Source organism: Perca fluviatilis, chromosome 2 (genome assembly GCF_010015445.1).
Source record: "Perca fluviatilis chromosome 2, GENO_Pfluv_1.0, whole genome shotgun sequence".
Classification (NCBI taxonomy): Eukaryota; Metazoa; Chordata; class Actinopteri; order Perciformes; family Percidae; genus Perca; species Perca fluviatilis.
In genome coordinates, this window is record NC_053113.1 from 132,501 (window position 1) to 151,306 (window position 18,806).

An 18,806-nucleotide genomic window follows, 5' to 3' on the forward strand; every position below is an offset into this window, starting at 1 on the left:
GGAGAGGAAGGAGAAGGGAGGAAGGAAAGGGAGGGAGGAAGGAGAAGGGAGGAAAGAGAGCGTGAAGGAGGAGGGGGAAACATGAAGGAGGAGGAGGAGGGGGAGGAAGGAAAGGAGGAAGGAGAGGGAGGAAGGAGGGGGAGGAAAGGAGAGGGAAGGGAAGGAAAGGGGGAGAGGAGGGAGGAAAGAGGAGGGAAGGAAAGGAGAGGGGGGAGGGAGGGGAGGAGGGAAGGGAGGGGGGGAAGCATGGAAGCAGGAGGGGGGGAGGGAGAGGGAGGAAGGAAAGGAGAGGGGAGGAAGGAGGGAGGAAAGGGGAGGGAAGGAAGGAGAAAGGGAGGGAGGGGAGGAAGGAAGGGAGGAAGGAAGGGGAGGGAGGGGGGGGTAAAGTCATAGTATATTATGTCGAAAAGTTATAAAAAAATTCATAGTATAGTATGACGAAAAACAAGTTATTTTCACCGTACATTACCAACTGTAGCTAAGAAGTCAAATAACACAAGAGGTGATAATGGTTTCAGATTTCATCAGAATGAATTCTCAGAGTGCGAAAAAAGTCATAAAAAGTCAGAATAATTATGTCAAAAAAACAAGTCATAAAAATTCAACATAGTCTGTTGAGAAAAGTTGAAAAAAGTCATAGTATAGTACATCATTAAAAAATCATAACAAGTCATATTATAGTATGTTGAAAAAAAAAAGTCATAAAAGTCATAAATATATTGTATGTTATAAAAACTCATAAAGAATCATAATTATAATTATGTCATAAAAGTCATAAAAAGACATATTAGTATAATTATGTATAAAATTCATTAAAGTCATATTATAGTATGTTATAAAAATCATAACAAGTCCATGAGTATAAAAAGGTATGTTGAAAAAAAGTCAAAAAGTCATATTATAATTATGTTATAAAAAAGTATATAAAGTCATAATTATAGTATGTTGAAAAAAGTCATAAAAAGTCATAAAAGATCATTATTATAGTATGTTATAAAAGTCATAAAAGTCATGAGTATAATTTATGTTATAAAAGAGTCATAATTATGAGTATGTTATAAAAAGACATTAAAGTCATAGTATAATTATGTTATAAAAAAGTCATTAAAAGTCATAGTATAGTATGTTATAAAAAGTCATAGTATAGTATGTTATAAAAAAGTCATAAAAAGTCATAGTATAGTATGTTATAAAAAGTCATAAAAAGTCATAGTATAGTATGTTATAAAAAGTCATAACAAGTCATAGTATAGTATGTTATAAAAAGTCATAAAAAGTCATAGTATAGTATGTTATAAAAAGTCATTAAAAGTCACAGTATAGTATGTTATAAAAAGTCATAAAAAGTCATAGTATAGTATGTCATAAAAAGTCATAACAAGTCATAGTATAGTATGCCATAAAAATTCATTAAAAGTCATATTATAGTATGTTATAAAAAATCATAACAAGTCATAGTATAGTATGTTGAAAAAAGTCATAAAAAGTCATATTATAGTATGTTATAAAAAATCATAACAAGTCATAGTATAGTATGTTAAAAAAAGTCATAAAAAGTCATATTATAGTATGTTATAAAAAGTCATAAAAAGTCATATTATAGTATGTTATAAAAAGTAATAAAAAGTCATAGTATAGTATGTTATAAAAAGTCATAGTATAGTATGTTATAAAAAGTCATAAAAAGTCATAGTATAGTATGTTATAAAAAGTCATAAAAAGTCATAGTATAGTATGTTATAAAAAGTCATAACAAGTCATAGTATAGTATGTTATAAAAAAGTCATAGTATAGTATGTTATAAAAAGTCATTAAAAAGTCATAGTATAGTATGTTATAAAAAGTCATAAAAAGTCATATTATAGTATGTCATAAAAAGTCATATTATAGTATGTTATAAAAAGTCATAACAAGTCATAGTATAGTATGTCATAAAAAGTCATTAAAAGTCATATTATAGTATGTTATAAAAAATAACAAGTCATAGCATAGTGTCATAAAAAGTCATTAAAAGTCATAGTATAGTATGTTGAAAAAAGTCATTAAAAGTCATAGTATAGTATGTTATAAAAAATCATAACAAGTCATAGTATAGTATGTAAAAAAAAAGTCATTAAAAGTATATTATAGTATGTTATAAAAAGTCATAACAAGTCATAGTATTATAGTATGTTATAAAAAGTCATAACAAGTCATAGTATAGTATGTTGAAAAAAAGTCATTAAAAGTCATAGTATAGTATGTTATAAAAAATCATAACAAGTCATACTATAGTATGTTATAAAAAGTCATTAAAAGTCATATTATAGTATGTTATAAAAAGTCATAGTATAGTATGTTATAAAAAATCATAACAAGTCATAGTATAGTATGTCATAAAAAGTCATTAAAAGTCATATTATAGTATGTTATAAAAAGTCATTAAAAGTCATATTATAGTATGTTATAAAAAGTCATAACAAGTCATAGTATAGTATGTCATAAAAAGTCATTAAAAGACATATTATAGTATGTCATAAAAAGTCATTAAAAGTCATAGTATAGTATGTTATAAAAAGTCATAAGAAGTCATAGTATAGTATGTCATAAAAAGTCATTAAAAGTCATAGTATAGTATGTTATAAAAAGTCATTAAAAGTCATATTATAGTATGTTATAAAAAATCATAACAAGTCATAGTATAGTATGTTGAAAAAAGTCATTAAAAGTCGTAGTATAGTATGTTATAAAAAATCATAACAAGACATATTATAGTATGTCATAAAAAGTCATAAAAAGTCATATTATAGTATGTTATAAAAAGTCATAACAAGTTATAGTATAGTATGTTGAAAAAAGTCATTAAAAGTCATAGTATAGTATGTCATAAAAAGTCATTAAAAGACATATTATAGTATGTCATAAAAAGTCATTAAAAGTCATAGTATAGTATGTTATAAAAAGTCATTAAAAGTCATATTATAGTATGTTATAAAAAGTCATAACAAGTCATAGTATAGTATGTCGAAAAAAGTAAAAAAATGTCATAGTGTATTAAGATGAAAAACCAAGACGTTATTACCAGCGTACATTACCAACTGTAGCTAAGAAGTGAAATAAGACGAGAGGTGAACATGGTTTCAGATCTGATCAGAATGAATGTTACCTTGTAGGGACGATCACAGGTCGGAGTGATCCCAGCATCCTGCAGCAACCTGCAGGGAACACACACACATACCTTCACTGGGGGGGGGAGGGGGTGTGTGTGTGTGTGTGTCCTGTCTTTATGTGTATGTGTCCTGTCTGTGTGTGTGTGTGTGTTTGTGTGTCCTGTTTGTGTGTTTTTGTCCTGTCTGTGTGTGTGTGTGTGTGTGTGTGTGTTTGTGTCATGTCTGTGTGTGTGTGTGTGTCCTGTCTGTGTGTGTGTGTGTTTGTGTCATGTCTGTGAGTGTCTATGTCCTGTCTGTCATGTCTGTGTGTGTCTGTGTCCTGTCTGTGTGTGTGTCCTGTCTGTGTGTGTGTGTGTGTTTTTGTCATGTCTGTGTGTGTCTGTGTCATGTCTGTGTGTGTCTGTGTCCTGTCTGTGTGTGTCTGTGTCCTGTCTGTGTGTGTGTCCTGTCTGTGTGTGTGTGTGTGTGTGTGTGTGTTTTTGTCATGTCTGTGTGTGTGTGTCTGTGTCATGTCTGTGTGTGTCTGTGTCCTATCTCTGTGTGTGTGTGTGTGTGTCTGTGTCCTATCTGTGTGTGTGTGTGTCTGTGTCCTGTCAGTGTGTGTGTGCGTTTGTGTGCGTGCATGCATGTGTGTGTGTGTATGTACGTGTGTGAACTAACTTGTAGATGTCAAAGTGTCCTCGTAGTTTGAGGCAGATCTGGAAGTATCTGAGTGGAGAGTTCATTCCTTCGACACACGCTGCACACGCACCATGTTTCTCCCACTCCTCTCTCCTGTTACACACACATCACAGATTCATGCTGATGTTGCATAGCAACATGTTAAAGGATAACTACCATTTTTTTCAACCAGGACCCTATGTTCCCTGTGTTTTTGTGTCTAAGTAAGTGATGGGAACAACAATCTTTGACACTGGTCCAGTATTAAGAGAGATCTCTGCAGTCGGCAGCAGAGAAACAAGCTACAATCTAAGGAATAATTAATTAATAGGACAATCGTCCAGCTTGTATTTACCTTCACAAAAGTGCTTGTTTTGCCGCTGACAGACTCAGATTAATATTCTAAGTGTCTGACAACATTATGGAAAGGAATTCTAAGGAGGTCGACCTTTCTGTTAAAGAGTAAGATCCTTTTTTTTAAACATAAAAACATCCGCGAAATTGCGTTCTCTAAACCCACCAGACTCCATGTAAATAAACAGTGATTTAAGCATCGTAAAATACACTTCATTCAAAGTCAACAGACACAAAATAAAACTATTAAAAGCTGTTTTTGGGTCGTCTTTCCACTTCTCCAACCATCACAACTCTAGTTCTGGTTGAAATAAACACATAGTTTACTGATTTACATGTGACAATATGCTGGCTCTGTACACGCTAAAAGTAGTGATTTTTTAAATGGAGTCTGGTGGGTTTAGAGCTAGAGACTTCAGAGCTGTTTCTGGTTAAACAGAAAGGTCTCAAAGAGGTTTTTAAAGGTCTATCTATGAAGGGATCCTTTCCATAATGTTGTCAGACATTTAAAATAATAATATGAGCCTTTCAGCGGCAAAAACATCACTTTTAGTGGATGCTAACGATGATGAGCACAATTGCCCCATAGGGTTACATTGCAGCCCGGTCTGTTGCTGCCGGTTACACCGCTAATACTTAATACTGTCACCACTAGCAATACTTTGTTAGCACCATTTTGCTAGCCTAAGATTGGTTACTTGAAGAAACTTTCTGGTTGAAAAAGTAATTTCATGTCCCATAGGGTCTCTGTATTTGATGTATTTTTGATGATATTTTGCTACCAGAAGTGGAAGCTGGGTTGAGTTTGCAGTAAGGACGGCCAGTGTTCAGTCAGCTCTGCCTCCAGCTCCTGGGAAAAAAAAACAGACATGAGATCAGCCTCACATTTAAATCAAAGGGCCGAGGTTTCTGTTTAACCCTTGTGTTGTCTTCCCGTCGACAATGCAAATAAAAATTTACCCTTTATGAGACGTTAGTTTTTCTTTTAAAGTGATGGTTCGGAGTAATTTCACCCTAGGCTGCTTTGCACCTTAACCTCGAGCCAAACAACCCCCTTCCAGAAGCTTTTCTCCACCTTGTTATAACGTTGGTCGAGTTAGCGTTATCAGCTGGTTAGCTTAGCGCAAGCGCTAATGGATCCAGGTTTGTATCTCGTAAATCTCATATCTCGTGAATGATACCAAACTTCTACAGTAGGACAAATACTTTCTGTACTTATAAAACGAGGCATTAGAAAGTTTGTAACTACACCAGAAGTACATTTAAATAACACTTGCCTGTTGGATACTCCTCTCGGCTGCTACCGCGCGAGATCACACACAGGACACCTATCAAACCTGCAGCTCCAAGTCTTCTCTTTACTGTTGAAACTAAGACTTGCTTATTACGACCACTATTAAGCTGTGCTTGAAGCTGTTGTCCTGTGAGCCGCCTATCACGCAAGCTGTTGACTCTCAGAAACTTGTCTTCTGATTGTGTTGTGGCTTTGGGTCTGCCAGACCTCTTCCTGTCAGAGTTTCCCCCAGTTTCTAAGTGCCTTTTGATGGTGAAGAATACTGTACTCACTGACACCTTGACTTTTTTTGCAATTTCTCTGTAGGAAAGACCAACATTCTTAAGTGTTATGATGGTCTGTCTCTCTTCCATTGTTAATTGCCCTGTTTCTCCCACCATTTTTATAGCAACACACTACTTTCTGCAGTACAATACTGTTCAAATAATGCTCACGAGGTTATGGTACCACAGTGTGTTCCAACAAGACTTTTATACAAACAGAGGGGGTTGTAAGTAATCCAGACAAGTTGGAACACCTGTGGGAATTGGTAGCACCAACTTTCAAGACTTGATCAACCTCCATTGCTGCAGAACAGCTTTACATTGTTAACCCATTTCTTGTTCCCTGAAAAAGGCCTTTTTGTAAAATACTAAACTGTAATTATTTTTCAGTTTTGGGTAACCTTACTTTTTTTTCTTAAACTCAGGCAGTTCACCACCTACCTTTGTACCATTTCTAGCTATTCATTGGACTTGAACTGCTAAAATTTCAATAAAAAAGAGTGTTCTAAAACTTTTGACCAGTAGTGTAAATTATACACTTTATATGTATAGCTGCTTTTACAGTGTTACAAATACACACAAAGATAATGAGCAATGAATATGAATGAATGAATATGAAATATGTCGTGCAGGTGATGGATGTGTGAAGCTTATGGAGGGTTGTCTGGCTCGAGGTTAAGATGCAAAGCAGCCTAGGGTGAAATTACTCCGAACCATCACTTTAAGTTTAGCTTTATTTCTGCCCCCTTTTTTCCCACTACCACCGTATTCACCGCTAATATCAACTTATTACCACTATGTTGGGACCATCAGTGGTGTTAAACCTGATTTTAACCAAAAGGCCTCAGCTTAAACTGACCTCTGGATACAAGACACACATGTGCTCAGAGACAAAGAGCTCAGAGACAAAAGACAAGCCTTACTTGCAAGCGCCCCAGCCTGGTGAGTTCACACCTCTATGCGAAAGACCCAGCCAGAGGGGAAAAAAGCCTCACAACTGGCAGGAAGTCAAAGAACTACAAGATTGTAGTCTTCACACTTTCAAGAGTTTCGAGTCATCCTATTGGTTCAGCGGGACCATAAACACAGCATGAAGTCTTAACCTATAAATAGCCTGATCCTAGAAAATCTTCCATTGCAACTCACGTTGCTGAAAGGAGGCGCGCAAGCGCTTGTGCTCAACTTCTATTTTCTGGAGAAAGTGGATTTAATTTCGGAGGATCCTATGAAAAACGCACCAGTGTTTTTCATATCGGCAGTGAGAAGGAAACAACGTTTTTCTTTCTCAAAGTCGACTAAACTTTGCCCCTTTGCTGCCTTTTGGAGGGAAGTTTCTCCGTGGCCGCTGACAAGCGCCAGGGACCCGTTCTGTTTAATTTCTGTGGAAATCTATGGACAGGAACAAACCCTGAACACACAGTAAGAAGGCTTACGTCTGGGCAGAGATAAGTAGTGTGTTTTAGTAATGAGCAAAGGTTATTGTAACCACTTGTTTGCCATTAATGTGATCTGATTTTAACCCTTATGTTGTCTTCACCATCGTCCATGAACTTGTCATTGTCAAAAATGCTTTTTTTTAATGTTTCTTTCCCTCTTTAACACTTTTTTTTAATTCATGGTCAATAAACCTAATAAAATGACATTCTACCTAATTTTTTAGTTTGAAAAAAAAGCAGATATTATTATTATTATTATTATTATTATTATTATTATGACCAATAGAATAGTTAAGATAAGAGGATGTTGAGTGAATCACAGACTGGTTTATGTCAAAGTGCGGTCAGGATGCGGTTTTGAAACCATTTAAAATGTATTTTTTCAAATGCCATGAAATGAAATAAAACCACCAAAATTCTATGGAAGTAATCATTAATCTTACCTGCGAAGAAGCATCAAAGTTATTTTGGGGAAATTTGGTTGCAAGAAACCCATATTTCTGATATAAAAAACTTTGAAAACGGGTCAAATTTGAACCAAGGACAACACAAGGGTTAAAAATATATATATGTATATATATATATATGATTTATTTTAATTATTTATTTTGTAATGTCTCTAGGAGAGAGGACAGGGCAGTTGGGGAAGTGACCTTTTTATTAAAAAATCCCACTGTCCCGTCCTGTCCAGTGGTCGTTTTAACCTGCTTTAAATATCTGGCCTTCTTATGAACAGCTTTTATATAACCAAAAACAAGCTTTTTAAGGAGGTTTTTAAGTGCTTTATCCACACCAGTGGTCCCCTTGTGCCTGGGCCCCTCGCAGCGCCCATCCTGGGCGTTTTAACCCTAACCCTAACCCCCTAACCCATTAACCCTAACCCTAACCCATGGGTCTTCAACGTTTTTTAAGCCAAGTACCCCTTAACTGAAAGAGAGACACATCAGGGACCCCCCTACTACATATATTGTATAAAATGAAGTTGCATATTAATCTGGTCCTACAATAACTTTTAGGGCAGCCTAAAGCCTTTATAGATACCTTTTTGCATAATACTAAGCTATTCAAATAGCCTAATAATTGTTGGCATGATATTATAACTCATGTTTTAATGTTAAACACACATGTGGGATGAACTGTATCTGTGGCTGGCTACCTTAGTGATTACATCACCTATAGGCTATCATCAGTGGGAATTTATATTTTGCTAATAATATGTTGGAATCATGTTAAGACTTTGTAATTTTTGAAAAAACTTTTAAAAATTAACAATAATTTTGAGGCCCCCATGCAGTGACTCTGAGGACCGCCTAGGGGTCACGGACCCCCTGTTGAAGATCCCTGCCCTAACCCATTAACCCTAATGCTGACCTCCTAACCCCTTACCCTAACCCCTTAACCTTAACCCTAACCTCCTTAACCCTAACCCATTAACCCTAACCCTAACCAATGGACCATAACTCACCTGGACGTCAGACTGGAACATCGGCCAGCATTTGCAGCAACGGAACGCCCGAACAGGCCTGCACGCACAAACACACGATTATACATAAATTATACACTTTATATGTATAGCAGCTTTAAAAACGATAGTTTACAGTGTTACAAACACACGATTATACATAAATTATACACTTTATATGTATAGCTGCTTTAAAAACGATAGTTTACAGCGTTACAAATACACGATTATACATAAATTATACACTTTATATGTATAGCTGCTTTAAAAACGATAGTTTACAGCGTTACAAATACACGATTATACATAAATTATACATTTTATATGTATAGCTGCTTTAAAAACGATAGTTTACAGCGTTGCAAATACACGATTATACATAAATTATACATTTTATATGTGTAGCTGCTTTAAAAACGATAGTTTACAGTGTTGCAAATACACGATTATACATAAATTATACATTTTATATGTGTAGCTGCTTTAAAAACGATAGTTTACAGCGTTGCAAATACACGATTATACATAAATTATACATTTTATATGTGTAGCTGCTTTAAAAACGATAGTTTACAGTGTTGCAAATACACGATTATACATAAATTATACATTTTATATGTATAGCTGCTTTAAAAACGATAGTTTACAGCGTTACAAATACACGATTATACATAAATTACACTTTATATGTATAGTTGCTTTAAAAACGATAGTTTACAGCGTTACAAATACACGATTATACATAAATTATACACTTTATATGTATAGCTGCTTTAAAAATGATAGTTTACAGCGTTACAAATACACGATTATACATAAATTATACACTTTATATGTATAGCTGCTTTTACAGTGTTACAAATACACACAAAGATAATGAGAGAATATGAAGTATGTGGTGCAGGTGATGGATGTGTGGGTTATTTACCACAGACCGTGGATCGTCCAGCTGTTGATACTGGGAGGAATTCTGCAGAGAGTCTCTTCATCCAAAGACTGCAGGCAGACAGACAGGTAGGGAGGCAGACAGGTAGGCAGACAGACAGGTAGGCAGGCAGACAGACAATTAGACAGAGAGACAGACAGACAGACAGACAGACAGACAGAGAGACAATGAGACAGACAGACAGACAAGGAGACAGACAGATGGAGGGAGAGACAGACAGACAGACAGAGAGATGGACAGACAGACGGAGAGACAGACAGACAGACAGACACATGGACAGACAGACAGACAGACAGACAAAGAGACAGACAGATGAAAGGAGAGACAGACAGACAGACAGACAGACGACAAAGAGACAGAAAGATGAAAGGAGAGACAGACAGACAGAAAGACAGAGGGAGAGAGAGAGACAGACAGACAAATGAGTAGCGGTCGCTTGGCTCGCCCCCTCTCAAAATCTGACGAAAATCTTTCAAACTGACTTTTGTTGATCAAAAAAACAGATTCAGCAACTGCACCGTTTATTTCTCTCTTAACATGTTCTCAGAAACACGTTTTGGGTGAATTATTTTCGTAAAATACAAGATCGTATTCCGAACGCCATTATGGTCGGTTTTGACATTCGGGAGCAGCCAGGTCCGTGTAACGCTTATCAGTTAAATTTTCTAAGCACAAACGAACATTTGGAAAAACAGAAAAATGGGTTAAAATATCCAAATTTGTCATTTTTTTCCACATTGACAAATTAAAAACATTGATCTTTAACCGGTTTTCCAATTTTCTGTTTTTATTCAGATGATCAGAAATTTAGAAAATTACTAAATTGCGTCTGAGCTCCAATTATTCATAATACTGCCATGGTATTCTCCCCACTCTAAACCATCAGTTGCACCTCTGACCCCAAAGTCTATCATTTTTTTCCCTTTTGGTCCATATGCAGTTAATGAGCTGCATATTCTGCAGAGTAGAGGAAGAGAATACCATGGCAGTATTGTGAATAACTGGAGCTCAGACGCAATTTTGTAATTTTCTCAATTTCTGATTCCTCTGAATAAAAAAAAAACAGAAAATTGGAAAAACAGTTTAAAGATCCAATTTTTTTATTTGTCAAGGTGGAGAAAAAAACTGAAAAATTCGATATTTGAACCCATTTTTCAGTTTTTCCAAATGTCCATTTGTGCTTAGAAAATTGAACTGATAAGCGTTACACGGACCCAGCCAGACCCACGTGACGCCTTCGTCCAATCAGCTGCCGGTCTACGTTCCTTGGTCCCTCCCCTTTCCAGCTTTGTAGTCGTTTTGACCGTTTTTAGGGGGTCATCCTGGTACTTTCAATCCACTGACTTTTAGCGTTATATCTACACTATATACTTAAAACCATAGATATAGAACAATAGATATGACATGTAATTCATACTTTGCAGTGACATCATTACCATGGATACCTGGCGGGCAAGAAACGCCGATAGAATGGCGCTGAACAGTGGCCAGTCACGGGAATTGCAGATTTCCAATACTACAATCAATCAACTATTCAGACCATATGTCACTCGGAACTTGTGATCCATACACAGCACCCGCTGATGTTTTCATTGCTTTGAAGCTGGCAAAGTCTCTACCAGACTTGGAGTTTGGAGATATTTACATCTATCTTATAGAGAATCAGACTTATTTACATCTATCTTATAGAGAATCAGACTTATTTACATCTATCTTATAGAGAATCAGACTTATTTACATCTATCTTATAGAGAATCAGACTTATTTACATCTATCTCATAGAGAATCAGACTTATTTACATCTATCTTATAGAGAATCAGACTTATTTACATCTATCTTATTTACATCTATCTTATAGAGAATCAGACTTATTTACATCTATCTTATAGAGATTAAGACTTATTTACATCTATCTTATAGAGAATCAGACTTATTTACATCTATCTTATAGAGATTAAGACTTATTTACATCTATCTTATAGAGAATCAGACTTATTTACATCTATCTTATAGAGATTAAGACTTATTTACATCTATCTTATAGAGAATCAGACTTATTTACCTCTATCTTATAGAGAATCAGACTTATTTACATCTATCTTATAGAGAATCAGACTTATTTACATCTATCTTATAGAGAATCAGACTTATTTACATCTATCTTATAGAGATTAAGACTTATTTACATCTATCTTATAGAGAATCAGACTTATTTACATCTATCATATAGAGAATCAGACTTATTTACATCTATCTTATAGAGAATCAGACTTATTTACATCTATCTTATAGAGAATCAGACTTATTTACATCTATCTTATAGAGATTAAGACTTATTTACATCTATCTTATAGAGAATCAGACTTATTTACATCTATCTTATAGAGAATCAGACTTATTTACCTCTATCTTATAGAGAATCAGACTTATTTACATCTATCTTATAGAGAATCAGACTTATTTACATCTATCTTATAGAGATTAAGACTTATTTACATCTATCTTATAGAGAATCAGACTTATTTACATCTATCTTATAGAGAATCAGACTTATTTACATCTATCTTATAGAGATTAAGACTTATTTACATCTATCTTATAGAGAATCAGACTTATTTACATCTATCTTATAGAGATTAAGACTTATTTACATCTATCTTATAGAGAATCAGACTTATTTACCTCTATCTTATAGAGAATCAGACTTATTTACATCTATCTTATAGAGATTAAGACTTATTTACATCTATCTTATAGAGAATCAGACTTATTTACATCTATCATATAGAGAATCAGACTTATTTACATCTATCTTATAGAGAATCAGACTTATTTACATCTATCTTATAGAGAATCAGACTTATTTACATCTATCTTATAGAGAATCAGACTTATTTACCTCTATCTTATAGAGAATCAGACTTATTTACATCTATCTTATAGAGAATCAGACTTATTTACATCTATCTTATAGAGATTAAGACTTATTTACATCTATCTTATAGAGAATCAGACTTATTTACATCTATCTTATAGAGAATCAGACTTATTTTCCTCTATCTTATAGAGAATCAGACTTATTTACATCTATCTCATAGAGAATCAGACTTATTTACCTCTATCTTATAGAGAATCAGACTTATTTACCTCTATCTTATAGAGAATCAGACTTATTTACATCTATCATATAGAGAATCAGACTTATTTACATCTATCTTATAGAGAATCAGACTTATTTACCTCTATCTTATAGAGAATCAGACTTATTTACATCTATCTTATAGAGAATCAGACTTATTTACATCTATCTTATAGAGAATCAGACTTATTTACCTCTATCTTATAGAGAATCAGACTTATTTACCTCTATCATATAGAGAATCAGACTTATTTTCCTCTATCTTATAGAGAATCAGACTTATTTACATCTATCTCATAGAGAATCAGACTTATTTACCTCTATCTCATAGAGAATCAGACTTATTTACATCTATCTTATAGAGAATCAGACTTATTTACCTCTATCTTATAGAGAATCAGACTTATTTACATCTATCTTATAGAGATTCAGACTTATTTACCTTTACCTCTATCTTTCAAGAGTGGATGGGTTAACAACGCTGTCGTATGAGAGGTGAAAAACAGGAATATCTTCATAATCAAAGCAAAGGTGAGTGTTACTAGTTAGTTAGTTAGCTAGCTTCCCGCTAACGTTTGCTAATCTGTTGCGTCGTGTGATGAAGTCTACATCTGAATACGTACACCCTGCCTGCCGGTGAATGACAGCTTGATAAGTAGTTTATTTTTTTAAACCTTCTGCCAACACTAGGCTATGTATCATGGAGGGTTACCAGACGTCCCGGTTTGACCGGGACAGTCCCGAGTCCCGACAAAAGCTGTGTCGGGACGCTAAAATATCCCGGTTTACACCAACCACTATGAAATTGTCCCGAAATTGTCTCGATCATTAACTAAACCCATGTAGAAAGACTAATAAAGCGTCCAGCGTATGATTTTAACAATGTGTGTGTGTCGTGTGTGTGTGTGTGTGTGCGTCAGTCAGTCAATCGTAGGTCTGCGTCTGCATAATCTGTGCCGCCAGCGTCACGATGTATATTTGTAAACATTGTTGCAATGCCTCTTCTTATCGGTCTCGTGTTAACCAGTCTTTTGCCGACACCTGTGTTAAACTTCACAGTAGGCTTTCAGCCAACAAATTGATTCTTGAGCAAATTCACTCAATTCACACAACAAATATACGTTATAGAATGATGTTCTTGCCCGCCAGCCAGTAGTTGTGACGTCACGTGCAAAGTATGAATTCTGACTTGCCCTTCCAGGATGGAACCACTTGGCGGCCATCTTACCAAGGTTAAGTTTTAGAATTGCTTCAATTGGAACCAATGGGGAAAGAGGCTCATGTTGTCTTCATAATCCTTATATTTTTCTACCAATACATCAATAGTGGTTTTAATTCAAAGTAATGACCGTAAGACAACTGGGCCTTTCTAGAACGAAACACAAAATAGAGATTTGGGTGGAATTTTGATTGATATAGCTCCAAGAGAACAAGTAATTCGTTCAATCATAAAGATAATCTCATAATTTTGCATTTATATTGCAGGTAATACTTTTATTTTTTCAATTTTGCCTGAACTTAATATGTAAAAACTGTCTTTGGTATTCTGAATGGCCAAATATACATTAAACTATATTTTTTTAATGTAGAAATCCTAAATAGATTCAGTTTTATGGCCTGTAGAGAGGTTATATATCTATGCTTAAAACTAAGTGTTAGGAGTGTGACAGTAGGCGCTTTGAGACACAGCCCTCATGTAGAAAACCTGATAAACTGTTTTCTCTTTTAACTCCAGAAGTGTGAATGAGAACAAATCAAGCGCTCACCTGGCAGAAGGCTCCGGGCCACTGCAGCGTGAACAGGAGACATTTCCAGGAGCAGAAGTGCTTTTTGTCGTGCAGCTCAGCGGAGTCTTGGTGGCCATATTTGTAGTCCTGCCGGTCCTGTGTGGCGGCGGCGGTGTAGTCAGGAAGCTGCAGCAGACTCAGAGCGACCAGCAGGGGCAGCACCGAGCTCCACATCTCCGCTGTTTCTACCATCCTCAAAGAAGTGCACTGTTTAAAACACCAAATCAGACATCAAGCAGAGGAAATGACAACCCAAGGGACAAAGAAATGTACTTTTATTGAAAAAAACGGTATTAACCCTTTAGTTACTACCGTTTTTTTCAACCTGGACCCTATTTTCCGATGTGTTTTGGTGTCTAAGTGAGTGATGGAATCAATAATCTTTGACATTGGTCCAGTATTAAGAGAGCTCGCTGCAGCTTGGATTTACCTTCACTACAGTACTTGTCTTCTTATCATGTTTTAATTGTGTTTTACTAAGTACTTTACTTACTTACAGACAGACAAAGAGACAGAGACAGACAGATGGAGGGAGAGACAGACAGATGGAGGGAGAGACAGACAGACAGACAGACAAAGAGACAGAGAGACAGACAGACAGAGGGGAGAGACAGACAGACAGACAAAGAGACAGAGACAGAGAAAGACAGACAGACAGACAGACAAACAAAGAGACAGAGAGAAAGACAGATGGAGGGAGAGACAGACAGACAGACAGATGGAGGGAGAGACAGATAGAGAAAAAGACAGACAGACAAAAGAGACAGAGACAGACAGACAGACAAAGAGACAGTAGGACAGACAGACAGAGACAGCGACAGACAGACAGACAGACAGACAAAGACACAGAGACAGAGACAGAGACAGACAGAGACAGAGACAGACAAAGAGACAGAGAAACAGACAGACAGACAGACAAAGAGACAGAGAGACAGACAGACAGAGGGAGAAACAGACAGACATACAGACAGACAGACAGACAAAGAGACAGAGAGACAGACACAAAAAAAAAAAAAAAAAAAAAAAAAAAAAAAAAAAAAAAAAACTAGATAGACAGATGGACAGACAGAAGAAAAAAAAAAAAAAAGAGAAAAAAAAAAAAAAAAAAAAAAAAAAAAAAAAAAAAAAAAAACAGACAAAGAGACAGAGACAGACAGACAGACCGACGAAGAGACAGAGACAGACAGAGACAGAGACAGACAGACACAGAGACAGAGACAGAGACAGACAGACAAAGAGACAGAGACAGAGACAGAGACAGAGACAGAGACAGACAGACAGACAGACAAAGAGACAGAGACAGAGACAGAGACAGACAGACAGAGACAGACAGACAAAGAGACAGACAGACAGACAGACAAAGAGACAGAGACAGAGACAGACAGATAGAGACAGAGACAGAGACAGAGACAGACAAAGAGAGAGACAGATAGAGACAGAGACAGAGACAGACAGACAAAGAGACAGACAGACAAAGAGACAGAGACAGACAGACAGACAGACATGCTGCATGTTTGACTCCGACCTGCGGCCCTTTGCTGCATGTCATTCCCCCTCTCTCTCTCTCTCTCTCCCTCTTTCACTTCTTCAGCTGCTTTTTTAAAAAGACATGAGGCGTATTTCCTGCCACGGCAAGGGGCGATCATTTATCAAGCGCTCCCGTGGGGCGCGTTTGATCCTTAAACGACATGTGGTGGGCTTGTTAACTCTAAGTGTGTTATTTTGGAACAACTTTGAGTATGCTAAGAGCTCTTTCAGACATGCTTGAGTTCAATGTCAAGATAATTGCAGTATAGCGCTATTTTAGACAGCTTTTAAAAGACTGTATCCAAGATTACATTATTACATTATATAGATTGCGTGGTAATGCACTTTTTAAGTTAGATTAACCCTTAATGGATGGGTTGGCTGTAAAACTGAATTGCTCCTTTGGGGACTAATAAAGTTATCTGAATCTGAATAAGATGATTTTAATCCTTGTGTTGTCTTCTGGTATCTATCTATCTATCTATCTATCTATCTATCTATCTATCTATCTATCTATCTATCTATCTATCTATCTATCTATCTATCTACCTATCTACCTATCTATCTATCTACCTATCTATCTATCTATCTACCTATCTACCTATCTATCTATCTATCTATCTATCTATCTACCTATCTACCTATCTATCTATCTATCTATCTATCTATCTATCTATCTATCTATCTATCTATCTATCTATCTATCTATCTCAGAAATATGGGCTTCTTTTTAACTACCTAATTTTAATTACCCCAAAATAACACGGATGGATGATCCCATACGAGTACAACAATAGATCGGATCTCTGCTTTCATTGAATTTTGGGGTTTTTTGTTAAATTTTTTAGCATTTCGTACTAACGTTGACCGTTCTGTGATTATCCTTCCTTTAATATTAGTCTAAATAACTCATCATTTCTGCTTCTTTAACTCAAGAATTAGGTATAGTTTTCTATAAATTAAGGTTTTTAATTGACCATGAATCCCAAAAATGAGTGTGAAACTATAGTGGTAGCTTGGTGTTGGTGGTGTTTATACATGGTAGTGAAAAGAAGCTGTAAATGTAAAAAAAAAAGCGCCAAAAACATTGAAAAAGCCCCCAAAAGTGTCGAAAAAGAGACCAAAACACATCAGAAAAAGTGTTGATTTTCAGTTTTGATCAAGAAGACAGCACAAGGGATCAAATAATAACATTATAAAGCATAATTTTGCACACATGTGGACAGGAAAAGAGAAGTCAGCTACACATAAAGATGCTTAATAGCTCTTGTGGGGAAATAAAACTAAATGAGATGTTTCCCCCCTCCCTGACGGGGAGTGATTAAGTCTGAAATCTGTCAGCATCTCCTCTGCCTGTGTGAGTTTTTGTGTTTGAGTGGTAGGAAAGACGAGAGAAACTTACCAGAGAGCTGCTGCTGCTGCACTGAGCTGCTGTCAGACTGTCACTGGCCAAATTCACAGAAACGAGAACAGAAACAGTGGTTTATACTGAATAAATGTGTGTGTGTGTGTGTGTTTATATTTAGAGGAAGTAAACTTCTTCTCTGTGACACACCTGACAGGTGTCACGGGAACATTTCTGACAAAGCGAACTTTCAAAAAAAAAGAAAAGCCATAACATCTATAGTCCGAACAACCAAATATACATAATAATACATTAGTCTACGTTAATGTTCCAACATTAAGCACATTAAATGTGGCATGAAATATAAAAGAGACTTCAGATACAGTATTAGGGGACCACTAAGGTCTATATAAAAGAGACTTCAGATACAGTATTAGGGGACCACTAAGGTCTATATAAAAGAGACTTCAGATACAGTATTAGGGGACCACTAAGGTCTATATAAAAGAGACTTCAGATACAGTATTAGGGGACCACTAAGGCCTATATAAAAGAGACTTCAGATACAGTATTAGGGGACCACTAAGGTCTATATAAAAGAGACTTCAGATACAGTATTAGGGGACCACTAAGGTCTATATAAAAGAGACTTCAGATACAGTATTAGGGGACCACTAAGGTCTATATAAAAGAGACTTCAGATACAGTATTAGGGGACCACTAAGGTCTATATAACAGAGACTTCAGATACAGTATTAGGGGACCACTAAGGCCTATATAAAAGAGACTTCAGATACAGTATTAGGGGACCACTAAGGTCTATATAAAAGAGACTTCAGATACAGTATTAGGGGACCACTAAGGTCTATATAAAAGAGACTTCAGATACAGTATTAGGGGACCACTAAGGTCTATATAAAAGAGACTTCAGATACAGTATTAGGGGACCACTAAGGTCTATATAACAGAGACTTCAGATACAGTATTAGGGGACCACTAAGGTCTATATAAAAGAGACTTCAGATACAGTATTAGGGGACCACTAAGGTCTATATAAAAGAGACTTCAGATACAGTATTAGGGGACCACTAAGGTCTATATAAAAGAGACTTCAGATACAGTATTAGGGGACCACTAAGGTCTATATAAAAGAGACTTCAGATACAGTATTAGGGGACCACTAAGGTCTATATAAAAGAGACTTCAGATACAGTATTAGGGGACCACTAAGGTCTATATAACAGAGACTTCAGATACAGTATTAGGGGACCACTAAGGTCTATATAAAAGAGACTTCAGATACAGTATTAGGGGACCACTAAGGTCTATATAAAAGAGACTTCAGATACAGTATTAAGGGACCACTAAGGTCTATATAAAAGAGACTTCAGATACAGTATTAGGGGACCACTAAGGTCTATATAAAAGAGACTTCAGATACAG

At 35.8% G+C, this 18,806-nt stretch overlaps 1 protein-coding gene across 1 annotated transcript in view; it reads right to left on the reverse strand.

Moving 5' to 3' along the window:
• Window positions 1–17,732, reverse strand: part of LOC120544598 (ribonuclease S-7-like) — a 30,678-nt gene extending 12,946 nt beyond the window's left edge. The window contains exons 1-7 of the mRNA XM_039778471.1: window positions 17,421–17,732; window positions 14,471–14,698; window positions 9,547–9,614; window positions 8,622–8,679; window positions 4,946–5,013; window positions 3,810–3,923; window positions 3,146–3,194 (exon numbers count right to left, since the gene is read on the reverse strand). Coding sequence (XP_039634405.1) covers window positions 3,146–3,194; window positions 3,810–3,923; window positions 4,946–5,013; window positions 8,622–8,679; window positions 9,547–9,614; window positions 14,471–14,683 — 570 coding nt within the window. The 5' untranslated portion in view covers window positions 14,684–14,698; window positions 17,421–17,732. The remainder of the gene's footprint in view (window positions 1–3,145; window positions 3,195–3,809; window positions 3,924–4,945; window positions 5,014–8,621; window positions 8,680–9,546; window positions 9,615–14,470; window positions 14,699–17,420) is intronic.
• Between the last annotated feature and the right edge of the window lie 1,074 nt (window positions 17,733–18,806).